The sequence below is a fragment of the Lepisosteus platostomus genome, chromosome 9, assembly GCF_059453375.1.
Source record: "Lepisosteus platostomus isolate fLepPlt1 chromosome 9, fLepPlt1.hap1, whole genome shotgun sequence".
NCBI lineage: Eukaryota > Metazoa > Chordata > Actinopteri > Semionotiformes > Lepisosteidae > Lepisosteus > Lepisosteus platostomus.
Window position 1 is genome coordinate 56,542,050 of NC_142619.1, and position 20,397 is coordinate 56,562,446.

The window sequence follows — 20,397 nt, forward strand, 5'->3', positions numbered from 1 at the left end:
TAGTTATAAGGGGTCCATAGTTAATTGTTGCTAATACAGAAATATCTTTTGGTAAATAGACTCCTAGATATCTCATTGAACTTTGGTCCAACTTAAGGTGGTATTTGCTTTTTAACAAATTGGGAGGGTTGTAATTAAAAGTTAGAATTTGTGTTTTTTGAACATTTACTGTAACTTTATAGCCTGCCAGCAAGCCAAAGCTATCTAAGAGTTTCATTAGTTCTGGAAATGAACTAGTGGGATCCTCCAGATATAACAAAATGTCATCAGCATACAGTGCTATCTTGTGCTCATTCCCCTGTAAGAAATACCTTTTATTTTTCTATTTTGTCGTATCCAATGGGCGAGTGGCTCTATATATAGAGCAAAAAGCAATGGAGATAAAGCCTTGTCTAGTCCCTCGTTCTAAAGTTATTCTATCAGATAAATAACCATTTATTTTAATTTGTGCTGTTGGTCTATCATATAAAGGTTGAATACCTTTGATAATATTTTCACAAAAATCAAACCTACCTAAGACCCTATTGAGGTATTTCCAACTAACAGAGTCAAAAGCTTTCTCAGCATCTATGCTCATCAAAGAAGCTTCTAAATTATGTTGTTGAATATGGTTCATGATATGCAATGTGTGTCAAATGTTTTCACGAGTTTGTCTATCTTGAATAAACTGTATAAATTTTAACTTCCTGTATAAATTTTATAATCCACATTAAGGACTGAGATTGGTCTGAACGATCCACAATCTAATCTATCTTTCCCCTCCTTAGGGATAACTGAGATGATGGCCTCTCTCCATGATGGGGGCATTTTTACATCAATTAATGCCAAGTTACAAGCAGAAAGAAGATTTGGTATTAATTCTGCTCGGAAGGTTTTATACCATTCCGAATTAAAACCATCAGTTCCAGGTGATTTATTAGCTCTGAGGCTCGTAATCACTGAATTCAATTCTTCTGGTGTTATCTTTGCTTTTAATATATTATTTTGATCTTCCGTAAGAGTTGGTAGACTAAGAGATTCCAAAAAAGTATCTATCTTTTCTTCACTTTCTGAATGGGGTTATGTATATAATTTTCCGTAATATTTTGTAAAAGTGTTTTGGATTTCTTCCCATTTATATAATACACCATTACAGTTCTGGTCCTTTATTTTATATATTGTATTATCGGTCTGTTGTTTTTTTAATTTTCTTGCCAACAGCTTTAGTGATTTTGACCCTGACTCATAATATGTTTGTCTAGTAAATATATATATATTTTCAATTTCCTATGTATATAAGACATCTATTTTTTTCTAAGCCTCTATTTCTTGCATGATTTGTGAATCCTGTTTTTCTTTATGTTTTTTCTCCAACTCTTTTAACTTTATATTAAGATTAGATCATTGTAATTGCTTTACCTTCTTCTTATGACTTCTCAGAGAAATAATTTAACTGCCCTTAATGTGTCCCATATCATCTCTGGTCCCACTTCCCCATTATCATTCTCCTCCAAAAATATTTTTATTTTTTGTTTTATCTGTTCTTTACATTGTGGATCGTTCAACAGACTGGAGTTCATCCTCCATGTTGTATTTCCACGATTATGACTTAATCGTATGGAGCGTGTTGTGAAAAATCAATTCTACCTATATCGCAATGTTGAATCCTACAGTATGTCTATCTCTTGTGTGTTTAAAAAAATAATCAATCCTTTAATATACTGAATAAGGGAAGGAATAGTGAGTGTAATCCCGACCACTTGGATAGAAATCTCTCCAAAGATCTATTAATCCCATTTCCCCCATCAGTACATTAATCTTGTTATGCAATGACTTATCTCTCTGAGAAGATATATTTGTAGAATCGAGCCTGGGGTTAAGATGCACATTCCAGTCACCTCCACAAATCGCTATCCCTTGTCCACTAACCATCAAATCGAACATGTTTTTATAAAATTAAAATCACTACAAGGTGGGGCATATACATTAAGTAATGTTAGTAAGTCCCCTTCCATTTTTCCCAATGCTAATACATATCTCCCCTCCTTATCTTTAACTTCTGTAAGCAACTCAAATTGAACCTCCTCTCCTATGGCCAGATTTATATGAGGAGAAATAGATTTTTGAGAAACCCATTCTCCTTAATTTCTCATGTTCCAATACACTCAAATGTGTTTCTTGTAAAAAAGCAATATGAGCCCCTTCTTGCTTCATTTTAGACAAAATATTACTTCTCTTAATAGGGTTAAGTACTCCATTAACATTAAATGTAGCTATTTTAAGGTCTTTCTTGGACATATTTTATGTAAGTGGTAGAACTTTCAAACTATCTCTCATATGACATATGTTTCATATTGTTAAACATCCTCTTCCCATCATTTTTTTCTTATAATGCAACACAAACAAAAAACACAGTAAACAAAAACATTAACCAAACAATCTTAAACAAAACTGTATCCATCTCCGTCTCGTTTACAGTACTTCCTTCCAACTGTGGGATTCTTTTCAAATGAACCCTGTATGAGCTTCTCTTTTTTTTAAAAAAAAAAAGTCCGTTAGGGAAGTCCTCCTTCTCCTCTGAAGGAGGGCCCTTGACCAGGCGGCACGATGGCAAATCCAAACTTATATTATACAAAGAAAAAAAAGGGTAACCAGAAAAATTAAAAGTCGCTCTAGTCGTAATCACCAGATATCTATCCCGACATTTACAAATTCTCTTAAACATAGCTGGAAACTTAAACCTAAACAATTAAATCCCGGCCAACTTTTAACAACTCACTGTATCCATTTTCTTCAATCTTGCGAAGGGGATTTCCGCCTGAAACTCTGTAGCTTCTCCCTATATTGGTCTTTCCCAGGGCCACCCCATCTGCCAAGTAAACAGTCGCTCGATTTCTTCTTCCAGTGTAGGCGCTGGCGGTATAACTCGTACTTTAAGTCCCCGCTCTGCCATGTCCTTTGTGGCTTCTGCTGCTGAATGGTATAGGCAGGTGCCGCCTTCATAGAACACCCGTAGCCTCGCTGGAAATGGAGTCTGAAATTTTATTTTCTGCAATTTCAGCACCTTTTTTACTTAACAATATTCCATATGTTTTTTGAGTACTGTCGGGGGGTAATCATGATCCACATAAAATCGTTTGTTATTATGGAAAAGTTATTTCTTTTGTCAAGCTTTACGCAACACATCCTCTTTCATCTTTTAGCTTAAAAACTTGGTGACAATGGAGCGCGGTTTGGCGTCAGGGCCTCTAGATCTCGGCGCTAATGCTCTATGCTCCCTTTCAATTCCCAGTTCCACATCCTTCGGTAAATCAAGTTTCGCCCTCAGCAGATTTTCAAGGAAGGTGACCATGCAGTGACCCTCCGATTCTTCGGGGATTCTGTAAATCCGAATGTTTTCCTGGCACAATCTTCCTTCCTGGTCTGTTAATTTCGTTTCCAAAGTAATTTGTTGTTGCAAGAGTTTCTTTATCACAGTATCTGTTAAGATCCTTGTTTCTACTTCTTCGATCTTTCCCTCTGCCTTATCCAGTCTCTTATTAACCTTGCTCAGTTCCTGTTTAATATCCGCAAGCTGCTCTTTATTGTCCTGTCTGAAGTCTCTAAGTTCGTGTAATATTTTCTGAAGACTGGAGTCTGTGCCATCTTGTTCAGAACTCGCTGAGCTGCTCAGACTGCGGTCAGAAGTCGCAGTTTCGACATTTTCCACTGTTGGTAGTTTTCTCCTGCTTCTCCTGACAGCCCCTATAGCCATAGTTATTATTTTTTCAAACGTAATGTAGAAAAAATAAAGTTTTCAGGGCTTTATTACAAAATTGCTGGGCGGTGATCCGTATTATGCTGCCATTCCCGTCTGCATCCTAACCGGATGTCCTACAATATTAATTCTATTAACTTGAGCGTCACTTTATTGTAGGTAGCAGTAGGACCTTCAGTTATGCTCAGGGTGAAATGATTTGCTTGTGAATTCTTGTGAGGCTTTTCACTACTATCAATTATTGCTTGATGAGCCACTGTGTTTTGGTGTAAATGGAATTTTCCTTTGAAGCTTGGGTTCTGCCTATGGACATTCTGCTTGTTAAAGTGTCATTTTATTGTTCACTTGTGCATTTTCTTCTTGGCGGGCTGCATGAAGTTTTCTCCTTTCACATGTTGCAAGAGTTTTGCTACATCCTCCATACCTGGTACAATTTGTATTAGTTCCTGTTTTCTTTTGTTTATCAATAACAGCCCACAAAGTTCTTTTCTATCACATTAAACTGTCATTCTGCTACTTTTTTGGATGGTTTTTCCTACGTTTAGTTGAGCAACTGCCATTTCAAGATTACTGACATACTATTCAAACTATTTTGTTGCTTTTTTTAAACACTTCTGAACTTAGAGGTCTGAACACCTGAATATGCTTATTTGTTCTGCTGTCAATAAATTATTTTCAGTCATGATTACTGTCCAAAATTGAGAACAAATGAGTTTCATATTAAATGTGCCAATTGATTTTTTACATTTAAAATTGCCCATAAATATTTTATGTGGTATTTTTTTCATGGTACAATATGCATGTTATGTAAGAATTACAGACTTTCTAGAAAAATTGTATCTCCAGCTTAATCTGTTTGTATTGAGAGAGAGATTTGTGGATATGCAGATGTAGCTGTTGGATTCCAGAGTCTGAACAGAGTTAATGAAATATCTAAATATATTTTAGATAATTATATCATTATTGCTTGATGCACCTGTGAACAACCAGAACAGTTCAAGACAATTTAATGTCTGGCCCACAATACACATTATTCATCACCTGGTTTTCTTCTCAGATGTTCCACAGAGACTGATAATCAGAGGTTCTGTAAACACAATACTGTATATCATTTCCAAGAAACTGCCTTCAGTTTAATTCTCTCATTCATGCTGTCTCTTTAATACAGACATTTTAATGAGCATAGAAATTCAATGGAAGGTTGTTAAGTTATGTTTGGCAGTTTGGCCTAGGACAAACCTGCCTTTTAAAAAGGATGATCTTGCTTAGATGTTTATCCCAAACATTCCCCCAGAGGTTTTCTTCATTACATTGCTGAGAAATATAAGTTTGTGATCTCTCCAAAGTCCTTACGAGAAACAAACCATTGTTTTTATTGATTACAAAGGCCCGTGTGTCAAAATCATGTTGTATCTTTCTTTCTCAATCACTGGCTTGGTGGAATATTTACAGTATGAGGGAAGAAATAAGATCCCTAAGGGTCCACACTGATACCAGTTCTTTTGGTTTACAGTTCTCTCTTTGTTTTGTTTTCTCTCTGGCTTCACCCTGTGTCTCTCTCGCTGAGCTCCCTTTCTTACTGCACTCCACTCTACCCACTCGCTGACTGACTCAACTCTCTTTAATATACCTGCTCAACAGTGCAGACGAGGTACAGTGAAAACTGAATGCTGGAGTTCAAGGTTGTTTTTCCCTGGTGAATCCTAATGAAGTTTAATGGGAATTATGCTGCAAAGCATGTAAGGGATGTAGTTTGCCTACTTTGCTTACAGTAATATGTATTAATTGCTGTTGTGCTTTTAATGTAATAATGTAATAATGTAATACGTTTTGTACTGCATATGCAACAAGAAGAAATTTGATATTTGAAGATTTCATAAAGCATTTCTGTATCCAAAGGGTTGTAATACAGTATGATAAGAAGTAATTGTGTACCCAAGAAATGTTTGTATACCTGCAATATAGCTATGAAAATTTATATTTCTTACCATGATGTCCTTATTTAATGGAAACTGGTCTTTTCTTAAATAACAAAAAGGATTTTTATTTACCAGTTCAGTCTATTTTGAGATGTATCTGTAAGGATGTATGCAGTAGGAAACATTATTAAGAATCAGTGTATGAAATAATAAGTGAACCACTTGTGTACTTAATACAAAGTAGGGCTTGATTTGTATTAAATATTGATATTGATTAAATAATTAGGTAACAGGTAAATAAGGATTGTATTTAAGTAGTCTTGTCCTACAGTACCTGTATATACTATAATGGTCAAAACGTCATTAGTTTGATCTTCAACGTACAGATTCATGAAAAAGCATCATTCCATAATCAAAAGAAATTTCAGAGGACCTGCAATCAAAAAGAGTTATTAATGCACATCTGTCACAAGAGTCTTACAAAACCATTCGTAAACATTAGGGAAAAAACATTGCTGCTTGTCTCAAGCTTGCCAAAGAGGATGATCCACAAGACTACAGGAAGAAAGTTCTCTGAACAGAGAAGTCAGAGTCAAAAGTTTAATTTTGGGGCCAAAATGAAATTAAAGTTTCTTCCAACAGAAGAAACTCATTCTGATCATGAAATATGGCGAGAGTTCTGGAGATAATTTGCTCCCTCAGGACCCAGACTACTTGCCTTCACTGCTGGAACCATGAATTGTATCAGGGCATTCCGAAACAGAATGTCAGGCTGTCCATTTGTCTTTTGATGCTGAACTGAAAATTGGTCATGGAGCAGGACAACACATTAATGTTGTAGCCAATCCACAACAACATAGCTGAAAAAGAGGAAATTTCACATTTTTGGATTGGCCAGGTAAAAGACCAATGAATCTTCATTGAAATGAATGAAAAGATCTGAAACAAGCTGTTCATTCCTCCATAAGGACGGATGGGCCCAAATTTCTGAGGTGAGATACTGAAAAAAATCTTATTGCAATAATCTATGAGACAAAAAGAGCTCCCATCAGACACTGAATCTAAAGGTTCAAATACTGTATTTATTCACACAATGTTTTTTACTGTTGGATTATTTTTGTTAATTAAATAATGCAAATATATATTCTATCTTCATGTTGTTCAGGTTATCTTCAGGTTTTATTAAGATTTTCATGAATATCTCATTTTGATTTTGGTCCTAAATATGTAAGAATAAATAATTGAAGGGGTTCACTAACTTTTTGTCTCAGCACTGAATATGCACTGTACACAGTATGCCTTTACCAGACCTTATTGTATGGATAAACATGAAAGTGTAAAAGATAAGACAATAGGAATGTTTGTTCAAAATTAGGAAAACCTATTCAACTGTTAAGCAATTTTACAGAACATGCCCGTTACAATATTAATCTTATGAGACGTGTGTATTTTATGTATGAGACTTATGTATTTTATGGGTGAACAAAGAAAACTCTACAAAGGAATAAGCAAAAACAAATAAGTGGTTTTAAATTGCTTTTCATTCTCATGTTGCCCTCCCTGAGGCTCTGCAGTTCACATGCACAATGCAGAAGATTAAAAACATCCAGTGCACAGAAATAAAATCGGTATAAAAAACAAGCATGGCTGTATAGTATAGCCTGGAGCCCTGGCAGCCATGTGAAAATCACTTTAGAGGGGCAAAGCAAACTCCCCAGGGTGAAGTTTGTATGCTGACTGGGAATTGCTTCCTTGCAGCACAGGAAATAAATTCTCTTAAAATCCAGAAAAGGAACTGAAAACTAACAGTAGGCTAATGCTTGTAGTATTGTCTGTATTTCCTTAGATCCATCTATTTGTCGAAAAATACTGTAACATAATGAGTGGGAAATTTCTCTATAACATAAAACCTAATGTAATGACTAGCAATGTAATTTTATTTATTTAATGGATGTGGAGCAGTAAGTCTCAGGAAATGTGATTACTGGTGTGCTGTGGACATATTTTATTGATTGTCCAGAATACAGAAGACTTTATATGTCTAATGAGGGCATCAAATGTGTTTACAAAACCATGCTTGGATCAGTCTCGCAAGCCTGAATCTCAGATCAATCAATATCATAGAAGAAGCTAATTTGTGCATTAAACGTTGAGGATGATTGAAATTAGTGAGTACAGCAACGCAATTATGAATTTAAATAAAATAATTAAAAGACCCATCCTTCTTCACCTCTGGTGTAACTCTTCAACCTAAGTACATAAGAGAGGTTGCAAACAAGAGAAAGTATTTTGGCACATCTCTGATTTGGTTATGGAGTAGCTAACTGAATCTAAAAGTTCATCCAGCCATTCCTTTAAAAAGCCTGCAGTTTAAGGCTCATTAATTTGGCTTTGGATGCCTGTTCCAGATAAAGCTTTGTGTGCAAAGCAGTATTTCACATTCTCTGTTCTAAATTAATCCCCTTTAAGTTTACAATAATTACCCTGTGACCTTGATTTGCCATGCAAGGCTGAATAGTCCCCTGGGCTAACCCTATTTATGCTAATATTTATATGCTTTCTTCTCAGTTTCCTTTGTTCTTAGCTAAACATATTTAGCTCCTTTAACCTCTGCATATATGACAATAAATGACCCTCAAACCACGAATCACTCTTCTTGCTGTTCTTTGACTTCTTTCTAAAGTTAATATATCATGTTCTGTGGTAGGGTGACCAACACTGAACACAATATTGTGCAAGGTCTAACTAAGCACTGTGAAGCTCGACTTTAACTTGCCTGAGTTTAAATTCCACATTTCTTCCTACATACTGTACTCAGTATTCAGTTTCTCTTTTATGGTTTCCCCACATTGTTTTGATGAGGATGTGAAAGAATCTACAGAAATACCCAAATCCTTTTCATGCATAGCTTCCCAAACTTCAGAATTATGTTACGTATAGTGTGCATTTGTTCCTTCTGTGGATAAATTTGCACCTAACAATTTAATTTAATTCCCCAAATAGGCAGACTTTAACAAAACACATGCACAAAACAAGGGATTTTAACAAAAATTCCAAACAAATCTGTAATTACTTTTTCTTCAGCAGATGTAAATGAATCAAACGTGCTTTCAATACTTGATTTCATTCAATATCGTCTCCTGTAGGTGTTTGTACAGTACAGTACTTTGTTTATACTAAATACGATCTCTTGTTGGTATTACTATCATCTTTATGTATAAAGAGATAAAATGCATGCATGTAATGACCTAAGAGTTGAGTCATAAACATGTAGCGGAGCTGGTGTGGTGACGTCAGCGCCCTCACTGCGCGTAGCGGGGTCCTCAGCTGCCTGGGCTGAGGGAGGTCTCCTTTAGCTCACACGGTTGGTGCCCTGTTAAGTTACACTGGAGACCCGGGTTTGCGCCCCAGGTGTGGGGGCCGGAACGGGCGGCGGGGGGCACGACTCCGCGCAGAGCCGTGACTGTCACAAACACAAGCCAGATATTCACTTCTATATTGATGGCTTACAGTTGTATATTCATGGGAAACCTGGTGAGTGTTTAAGTATACACATCTTGTTAAATTGTTTTGTCAGCATCAAAATATGGATGTCTAAAATTGGTTTTATCTATGGATGTTTTTGTATTTGAGCTCAGCTACAGTAAAGGACCCTAAAATAGGGTACTTTCTATCACAGTGTGATATAGTGAGAGGTGGCTCTGTGAGAGAGCAACCATCTTGTCTCAAAATTCAGACCTTGTCGTATGCAGCCTTTTTAATTGGGGAAAACCTGCAGAATGAGCCACGGCTGGTCTAAATAAATAATTTGCGCTCAGCGTGAGTGAACTTCCACGTGAGACAAAAGGAGCTGTTGGGATAGGCTCTGTATGGAATGATTCATACTAATTGAGAGGCTTTTAAAGCTGGTTGGGAGGCAAAGGCTTTTAGTTTAAGCTCCAGCCTAGACTTAAGTAGGGGTTGGAGGAAATGCTTGCTAGCAAGGATTTTGCAGGCTTACAAGCCAATGGAATTCGGTGAGCTAGGGAAGCATAAGAAAATACAGTTTAAGTTGTACTATGGAGTATCCCAGCTTCTCGGCCTGGGGAAAAAGTGTGGAGGCATTAGCTTTTGGAGCATGTCATTTCCTGGTGAAACAGTAGTGTATCTTCTCCACACAACTAAGAAAGGAGTCAAGATGGCACCAGTTGAATCTTGGGTACTGCCTGTTCTTGGCCATGAGCAGTCTCCAAGTGAGAAAATAGCAACTATAAAAAAATCCCACTGCCGCTGTGTCGGAGATCCAAGTGTCGGTTACCGAGAGCCTCTTTTTTTTTTCACAGGCCCAACTGGGAAAGTGAAGACCTGGTGTTTGGTAAAAAGTGAGTTTAGAGTTGGAGAGAAGACTGAGAATTGGGTGACAACAAAGTTAATTGAGTTGAGTCCAGTGCCTGGGGATTATTGGAGAAAGTTTAGGTCATAAATTCTTCTGTGATGAACATGATTGAGCAGAGACAAGGGAGGAGTAACAGATGGAGGTGTGGCTGTCCCTGGAGGGGACCAACAAATAAGAACTAGGATCACTGAGGCTTTACAGTAGGAAAGAACAGGACCAACTTCTTAAAAGGTGCAGAAATGAGGTGGCATTGCAGTTGCATATGTGTCTGCATTTGTCATACAAATTGAGTGATAGAAATGGTGTTTTTGTTACGTCTACCGGCCTGGAATGTAACCTCCTCTACCTTGGTGGTGAATGCTGCTGATGTCTTTATAAAAACAGAGCTAAGATCTCCTAATAGCTCAACAGTGCTGTCTTTGCAGTGGATCCGAGTAAAATACAGGATTGACTATAAGACTTTATTGATCAGCTATAAAGCACTAAACAAAATGGAAATCTGGTTTCCCCATGCGAACCACAGCCTTGAGCTAGGCTAGGCTTAAAAACAAGGCTAAACCTTGACAAACTTGTCTTTCAAAAGAAAGGTCAGAATGCTTAAGTTAAACTCTTTTCACAAAATCAGCATTTCCTTGATGTGTAGCCAACTAAGTTGCAATAAACCTTCTCTTTCAAGTAGACTTATCTTGTTAGGGTTTACAGTATATCACACTCAGAAGTTGAAAAGATGTTCAGTAGTTTCCAGCAATGAATTCCTCGAAGGCCTATTCACTTATTACATTTCCCTACCATATCATACTGTACATAGCCACAATACATACTTAGTGTTAACAAAGGAAAAAAAGTGTCTACTGTTCGTTCTTGTCTGTTTACCTCTGAAAATTGTCTTCAATCCTCATAAAGTGTTTTTAAGTCACCAAATATAATGACCAATATAGTTTTTCACTATACTGTATACTGCATATAGTTTTTCACTGGAGTGAATTTAATAGGTGTGAATTGAGGATATTTAAAAAAACATGGCAGAAGGTTACATAAAAGTACAAAATCTCAAATTATTTAATCTTAAGACTCATTATGTAATTGGATAACACTAGGACAGCAATTATGCTAAAATGTTTTTACCTTTATAGCATGTTTAATAGTGAGAGAGCACAAATAACCTTGGGTCAGGGCTAAGTAAACTGTGCCTTCTTGAATGATACACAGATATTTTCCAGAGGAGTCCAACATCAGCACAAGTTAAAATTGGTTTGTATTAACAAATTTGTCCCTAAACAAAACTGACAACCTAACAAATTAGGTTATATTAACCCTTGTCAGTTTAATCTTTAAAACTAAACTGGCAAAGAAGAGATTTCATGGTGTCACTCTTTTCATTACATAGTGAAATATACTGTAGGGCAGGCTGCCTCAGACCACCAATGTAATTTGTATGTGTGCTTGTGTGGTACTGTATGTGTTTTTGTTCACTGCTGTTAGTGCTCTTAAGGGAAAGGCTACAGCTGTTACTCTGTACCTCTGGTTTCTAGAGTAAACAACATGCATAATTACAATCTGCTCTGATAAAATGCCTTTTAAATATAGCAAGTAATATGTTTATGATCAAATCTCCAATCATTGCTTATAATGTACCATGCTGAGGTGTACGAAATCTACTGGACCCGTAAAGTCTCAGTATATTTGATGAGCCATCCATCCATCATAAGGAAGCCATTTATTTACTCTTATCTGAATTTATTAAATTAGTGTCAATTTCAGTTTATACTCTCCCAGCTGCGATATATCTCTGTGGTCCAAGGTGTAATAGAAAAAGATGCAGAAAATCATTCATCCCCTCTGCAATCTTGTTCTTAATATTTCTGTTAAGGTTCACATCAACCCAGATCCTATAAGAGAATCACAGGACACAAGACTGGATTGTACCATAGACAGGAAGCAAGTCCATCATAGAACGCATATGGAGGGATGATTAAGAGATATTAATAGCCCACATTTCTTTGTAAATGAACATGTAAGGATCCTGAAGTGTATCAATATACATTTGAGTATCCATTATGTTCTCATATTAGCCCTCATTCTTGTGAGAGGGTTATTTTAAATGCTCCAACTAATAGCAAAGCATCATGAATTTTTTATGTCCTTTGTCCTGGAATAATATTAAAAAGTAATTCTGAACAAACTGTTCAAACAAATGGAGCTGGGATAAGTCAAAGTAAGAATGTTCAAATTATTTTATGGTTTTTAAAATGTCTGCTCTTATATATTATATTGTATTTAGCTTTCTGAGCATGTAGGTTAATCACAGAATCTACAGTACAGGGACCTACCAGGAATTTCTCATTACCTTTTAAAATACAGGGTAGAGATGAGAACATATTTCATTTTTTTAAAATCCCCTGGATGAACGTACAGTATTAGAAGTTTAAGTTCTTTCATTGCTGTTTATCTACTACTAAGGACTGAAATGGAGAGAAAATGTGTCTCTCTGTGAAGAGTTCTCCTTGAAAGCCACTCTTTTATTGTCATCAAAAGAAACACATAGTCATTTTTTTTATTCACTGTAGGAAGAACAACTATTACCACTGAAGAGCAGTTAGATAAATTGCCAGCAGATTATTACCATCAAATACTATATTGAACATTTCTGCAAAGCACAATATAGAATTGAAGAGACCATTTTGTTCTATTGCAGGCATTTGTTAATGAATAGGTTTTATATTTACGTAGTGCCTTGAGACAGGTATTTCATCCAGGGTGTATCCTGCCTTGCACTCAATGTGTCCCAATACAGGCTCCGGGCCACCATGTCCCTAAATGGAGAAACGGTTATTGAAAAGTGATGTGGTGGTTTGCCTGTTAAGGAACAGATTAATTAGTTGATCAGATGCAAACTGAACACCATCATGGATGGAAGAATTTAAATGAAACCAACCTACACAAACCCTACAAAACCTACACAAAAAAAATCCAGAACTAAAATGTGTTGATTGTAGAAATATTCGCTCTCCTGAGTCAATAATGGGTGGAAGCACCTTTGTCAGTGTAACAGTTCTTCAGGTTTCTGCTCTCGCTGCTCATCCCTCTCTGCCTGGCCACCAGCCCGGGTCTCTTGTGTCACGCAAGAGGGAACTTGCCAGCTGAGCTGAAGGAGACCTCTCTCAGCCCAGGCAGCTGAGATCCCTGTTATACACAGGGGTGTATTCGTTACATCAGCAACTACTGCTCTGACTATTTCCTATTGATCTCCACCAACTTTGCTCACCAGGGTGGTGTGATATGTATTCTTTCTTCTTTGAAAAGTTGCTCAAGTTCTTTGAAGTAGGTAGGGAATCACTGATTGACAACTTTTCAACACTTGCCACAGGTTTTCTATTAGGTTCAAATCAGGATTTTGGGCTACTCAAGTATTTTCTTCTTGTTAAGACACTACAGTGAAGATTTGGTTGTGTGCTTTAGGACCATTCAGTTGAATGGTGAACTTTCATCCCAGTTTTAGTTTTTTTGCAGACTGAATCAGGTTTTCCTCTAAGACTTGCCTGTACTTCCCAGTCCCTGCTGATGAGAAGCCCCATAACATAATGCTGCCAGAACCATGCTTGACAGTAAGAATAGTTCTGACTGAGTGATGCTTTGTGCTGTGCCTGCACCATGTATAACACTTTGCATTACAACCTTAAAGCTCAAATCTTGTCTTGTCTGATCACAAAACGCTTTGTTCATGTCTGCAGTATGATCTGACTGCTATGTTGTACTATACTGTATGGTACTTGTACAATGTACTATAGCGATGGATTTGCCACTACATGCCAGCTTTGAGTAATATAGTTAACTCATGAACATATTCTCCCATTTTACCATTGTCACCATTGATCTCACTGTGGAATCCGTAACCAACATCCTCCCTGCCTGGGTGGACAGACAGTTTGACATAGGCAGAGTCTCAGTGGCATAATACACCTTCTACTCCTTAATGATTGACTTAACAGTACTCAAAGGGATATTCAGTGACTTTGAATTTTTAACTATAGTTCTCCTGATCTGTTCTTTCCTATAAATTTATCCCTGAGTATCTGGAAAACTCCTCATTCTTCATGGTCAAATCTTTGCTCTAAATTCACCACCTGCCTGAGGAACCATACAGAAAAATCAATCAATCAAGGTCTACTTATCAATGCATGAACAATACAGCATACAGCGGTGTTGTCTGCAATGAAATGCTTTTATTCACGAGCTCGTTAAGAGGGGTAGAAGAGTAGAAGGGCAGAAATGTATAGGGATTAGATTAAGATTAGGATGCAATTAATTAAACAATTGCAATTTACAATACAATTTACAGATTGTGCAAAAGTAACAGAAGGAGATATGGTATGATAGGAGGTATTCAGCACTGTTCGTATGTGTCCTGAGAGTGCAAGTGACAAGAGGGCGCCGGTGCACCCTGTCAGTTCAAGGAGGTTGCCTATTCGCCAGCGGCCGTTTCAGTAATTGCAGGTGTCTGCAGTGGTTGGCTGTTTAGCAATCTTACTGCCTGGGGGAAGAAGCTGTTTCAAAACCTGTTGGTCTTGGTCTGTATACTTCGGTATTGGTTTCCAAATGGTAGTAGAGAGAGCAAGTTGTGGATAGGGTGACTGAGGTCCCTGAGGATAGACCTGGAGTTCTTGAGGCATCTAACAGAGTAGATATCCTTGATGTTCGGTAGTGTGCAGCCAGTAGTGTTTTGAGCCAGTTTACCACCCTCTGGAATACCTTGTGCTCTCGGGCGGAGCAGCTACCATACCAGGCAGTGATGCAGTTAGGATGCATTCAGTAGTGCACCTGTAGAAATTGGTCAGGATGTATGACGAATGCCGAACGTCTTTAGATTGTGGAGAAAGAATAGACTCTGCCATGCTGTCTTGGCTACGAGGTTGGTGTGGTGGGTCCAGGTTAGATCGTCTGTGATGTTGACACCTAGGAATTTGAAACTGTCGACTCTCTCCACTGCGGACCCGCTGATGTGAATGGGTGCGTGGTCTGTTCCTCGATGCTTCCTGTGGTCCACGATCAGCTCCATAGTTTTGCTGGTGTTCAGAGAGAGGTTGTTGTCCTGCCACCATGCTGTCAGCATTTCTGCCTCCTCACTGTATGCGGACACAGCACTGTTCATGATCAAGATGATGATCTTTGTATCATCCTCAAACTTAGTGATTGACTTTGTTTTGTTCCTGGCGACGCAGTCATGGGTGAATAGGAAGAGAGAAAAAGTATTTATTCTAAAATCGTGGGAACCTGTTATTACAAACAGAGGCCATTCATCTAATTGTGTGACTAGTCAGGTATACATCATAAGTAACTGTGCACACCTAGGTCATCTAGGTTTGCCACAGTAGAAGGAGTGAATACTTAAGTAATCGCCATTTTTTATTTTGAATTTTTGGCCGTTTTTGTAGACATTTAACTTCATTATGCATAAAAGTGTTCAGTTTGAGCATTCAAGTTTTTATTTAAAAAAGTCATTTGTTTATACTACATTTGTAATTCAACATGTGAGATATCAATGGAAGGGGTTGCATAGTTTTGCAAGATACTGTATGTCAGGATGATAAACTCAAATAAGGACAAAACAGTTGCCAGGAACTAATAATTTTACTTTTAAATGCATCAAACCGTGAAGTGTAAAGTCTTAAAACAGTCCCATCTGTCGCATAGCCAATAAAACATCAGGGTTTTGATAAGATGAGCTAATTAATATTCATGTTAGTAAATTATAGCCAATGTATGCTCTTAACTTCTATGAGCCTTGAGGCTGTTCCTTGTAAGATACAGTAGGTAGGTCGGTTAGGTCCCCTTTTTCAGGGCATAAAGGCCCATGGGGGCAATGGCCACCATTTTATCCTCAACCATCCGAGACTGGAGGTGGAGGTGGAGGTGATGTGGTCAGCATCACACTCTGGCTGGCCTATTACCCCTGGTACTCATTTGGAAAGCAGGCTGAATGGACCTGGGAGCTGTCTGGAAGGAATTAGAGGAACCTATATCGCTTGCCCCTACCTGGGATTGAACCTGGGACCTTACAGTCAGGAGCTAGACACCCCTGCTATCTCAGCTACCACCGCTCCCCTTGTAAGATAGAAAGATGTATAGATATGTAAAACACAGGATTGTTGCGCTTCAGTGGCTTAACACTGGTCTTTTACTCCTGAGAACACAGTAAACAGTAAACACAGCTGTTCATAGAATTCTAAAACATATTGCTTTAAAGCATTTGGAGCTGAATTATTTATCGGCAGAATGCTGAGTACTGAATTTGCTGCTGAACAAGGCTTGAGTCTTTCTGACACATTGATTCTGAAACTGGATTGGATGTGATGCCACAGAACCGGCAATGCCACGTTCCAGGGTCAACACTTGCCATAGCAATGGAAGTACTAAAAATTGCTTTTAAAACAGGCGATTATTTCTAAATTGCATCTGACCTCAGCAGTTAGTTCGGCTTGCCTAGAGTGTGCACAAAGTGATATTTATCAAAATAAAAATAGAAAAAACGGAAAAATAGAACTTTGTTGTAGACATATTGCACTGAAAATAAAATTTCTGTAAATTTCTGTAATTTTTGTTTTTCTACCTAAGAAAAACTACTTAAAATGGAAAAAATCTTGCTTTACAGAATATACCACTTCATATGAACAATTAGGTATAATGAGTTATAATCCTGCTTCACAGGATCTAGGGACACTTTGTTCCCACAGTGTGAACAATAAATCTTTCTCGCTCAATTTTAGACCCACAGAAAATATTGTAAGTTGCTTTTCATTTTACTGTGAGAAGTGTCTGGTTTTTCAGCAGTTCATATTTTATTAGATTTTTTTGCTTCATTTAAACTAGTTCTCCCTCTAAACCAACACACTGCATGTTGGTTTAGAGTCTTACAGTCTTTACAATTGTAGCTCAAAGGAGTAACTTCATGAGTGTAAGTCTAAGGATGTGCAATTTATGTAATATGCACTTGCACTAGAGCAACATGGTTCATTTCAAGATGATCAGCACTGAATTAAGCATAGTCCGATCTCTACTACTACTTTATCTTCATATTTTGTTGGGGCAGTCCTTTGTAAGTCATAAGAGGTGCTATCTGTCAGTACACGCCAGTGTTCCAAAGGAGTTTGTCATTTAATAGGGGTATTAAAGCACAGCTTGCCTTGTGGAGACCTTTCTTGTAGTTTAACAGATTATTACCTGCCAAATGGGTCCTTGGTCCTTTCAGATATGTAGAGTGTATTTATGACTTCGGGATTGACAATGTTTTTTCTCAGTGGTCTTAATGCAAAGCTTAGGATATAGACAAAGCCTCTTAGTGCCTCTGTTTAAAGTTACAGAATGGCCTGATCCTTTTTGGTTAAGAATTGTAATGGATTCTCTGTGTATCTCTGTGTAAGGTGGCAAGTAAAGGCTGGCTCGAGAGACATGATTTTTCCTGCAGCTTCAGACAACAATGAGTTCAACTCACTCACCCTCCTTTGTTCTGATTGGTGGAACTCAAGAATTAAATTTAAAAGGGAACTGCAGTCCCAAATCTCAAATAAATTAATTGACAGTATCGCAAAATTTTACACATTTCGAACTAAGCAGAAAGTCATGAACTTTGTGAAAGTACTGTACTGTTTAGTCACCATGTTGTAAAGATTTTGCATGAATTGTGACATGAAGTGGCCCTTTCTGCTAACTAGTCACTGTAATGACTAATGTAATGTGATGTGCAAGTGAATAAGTACAGGTTGTGCAGCAGGCATTTCACCGCAGAAATGTTTCAACGTGATCTGCATGCAGAGTAAGCTGTATTTGTTGGCAAAACTGTCTCGAAGTCGAGAGTAATATTTCTATTGGATTAAATAGATGTATTCACAAGCCTGCTTGTTTATGATGTAATAAGGGCACTTCATGACACCAGAAGATTTGTTGCCTCATTCTGAAATGCAGATTCACCTGGAAACCTTGTCTATTTTGTGATGTAAATTGGGGGTTTTACACGTTACTGTGTACATTTTACTTTCTTTGTGGTTCAAAATGCACTCATCAATACCGATTCTTTCTAACCCTAAAATATAAAAATATCATTGCACTTACCCTTTAAGTATTGTAGGTGTAAAAATACAATGAACTCTCCACTTGGCCAACAAAGATTTGCCTCTTTTCAACTACAAAGGCAACGTGTCATCACCAACTTTTGTAGTGGCTGTGCATGTTTAATCCATCCTTAATAAATAGCTAATGAAGATTAGTCATTTAAAATTAATTAAAACAGGTCAGCTTCAAGTTCAGTCAGTGTTGTACTTCCTTCTGAATTTAAACACTACTCTGTAGATTAAACTAATTTGTTGTACAGTATATTCACACCCTGAATTGCATTTTGGACTATTGGTGCTGGAGAAAACGTGCCTTGTGTCTTTCTTTTTCTCTTCCCTTTGGTACACCAACAGGTAGATACAATGAAAGCATTGGGGTCTACTCATTAGTGTTTGTGGAGGAAAACACACATTACAGTTTGCCTGGTCTCAATTATTCAACATTAGATAGATGACGATGCTGCCATGAAATGAGTTTGCTTATTGTTGTATTCTAATCTTATTAGAGTAATCTCAGGCTGCTTTTCAACACCATTTGGTCCTTGCTGGAGTCAGTAGTCTCCATTGTCCAGTGCAATAGAATTTTCAAAAAATGAATAGATCCTATTACATTTTGTATTTCACTTTACTGATTCTTGGCCTAAGCATTTTATTCTTAGTGCTTGTACTCTTCTGGTAAAAGAAACATATCCACCATCCTTTTATAACTGATTCCTACTATTTTATTTAAGATGCGTTTCTCAGCATTGTGTGCTCAGGTTAGGAATTTAATCAATATTTCTCTGATATTTCTATTCCTTTTCCTTCACAATGTCCACAGTCACTCTTTGTCAAATTTTCAGATTTTTAGACTCTGAGGCTTTATGTAATTATGAGACATTTTCAAACTGACCTTTTGTGGCAGACATTTTAAAACAAGTGGTAGCATTGCAGCTCCAATTACACTTATCATCTAGTTGACATTTTGATGCTTTGCAATCTGTTTTTTTTTTTTTTTTGGCCTCCACACAGCACAGAACCTGACTTGATTTATGTGGTAAATGATCTACTAATGGCTCACCATTTATTCTTGTTCTGTTGGGCTTAAGTACTGCTCCTGAGACTGTCTCTCATAATATTTTGCCACCACATGTGCCTCTTGTACTGTTCTAAAGTGGATAACTTCTTGTATTAAATGAAAAACAATTTGTTGCCTGGATGAGTAAGTCTTTTGTTCACTCTAGCATTTGTTTCTTTGTAACAAGAATTAGGTCAAGTGTCCGGGTCGTAGCTCTGAACATACCGGTAGGATACTTGGCTTCTGGGAAATGTACTGACTGGTGTCCTGTCCAGGGTGTACTCTACCTAGTGCCTGTTGTTTGTCAGGACAGGGTCCAGCTCCCCCCATGACCCTGAATTAGAAGAAACAGTTAGAAAATGAATTGATCGTTGGGCTCTATACCTGCAATGTTAGTAAAGCTGGAAATACTGGTTATACTTACTTTTGAGGATCACTTCAGATCTGAAATTACAAACCATGGATGATATTCACCCCCTTGGAACCTGAAGGGCCTTGAATTCTTTTACAGGGAGAAACTGTCTTTTTGTGGACTTCACTACTTTCTGTGGAAAGGGGCCGTTTACCTTTTAAGCCAGAACTGTTCGTGATTATGTGCTTGTCACATTAGGTTCAACTCCACATCATCTTAATAGAATTGCAGGGTGTCATTTTTTCTATATTTATGAAACATTACTCACTTTCCATTTTGTTTGTCAATGCCTGATGTGATGTGATGTGAAAATTGCATTTATTTCACTAGAGACTGAAGGATTAAGATACTGTTGATATTTTTACATTGAGATTTGCAAAACTAAATGTATTTTAACATTTAATGTAATGTATTGCTGGTATGTCCAAGAGCTAGGATAAAAATGATCTTTTTTTCAGATCATTTCCTCTGCAGCTGAATCCAAATTTTGGTGAAACTGTGTGCTGTTTTTTTTTTTCATTAGTAATGCTAATAATAATTAAGCAACGTATTCACACACCTAAGAGATCAGCCCATCTGGGGACACATGAAAAGACAGCATGATGTGTCTGTCACCCCTTATGGGAATATTTTATGCTTTATATGATTTATATTGTACCTCTTGTCAACAGGAAATGAAGCAGATCTGTCCACATGTAGAAGACTGCTCACAGTTCCCTGGGGGCCATTTCTAATTAGGAGTGCAACACTCTCCATATGGCAATCATTAATTAAAACTGCAGTCATAAAGAAG

General features: G+C 37.4%; 1 protein-coding gene across 4 annotated transcripts in view; it reads left to right on the forward strand.

Moving 5' to 3' along the window:
- shisal1a (shisa like 1a) overlaps positions 1-20,397 on the forward strand; it is a 98,955-nt gene that overhangs the window by 70,202 nt on the left and 8,356 nt on the right. For 3 of the 4 annotated variants that reach the window (XM_088645742.1, XM_088645743.1, XM_088645746.1), the window contains one exon: positions 768-8,302. The exons of the other annotated variant lie outside the window; for it this stretch is intronic. In XM_088645742.1, the coding sequence (XP_088501868.1) occupies positions 768-777 (10 nt within the window). In that variant the 3' untranslated portion in view covers positions 778-8,302. Of the gene's footprint in view, positions 1-767; positions 8,303-20,397 lie in introns of those variants that run through there. 4 annotated transcript variants of the gene reach the window in all.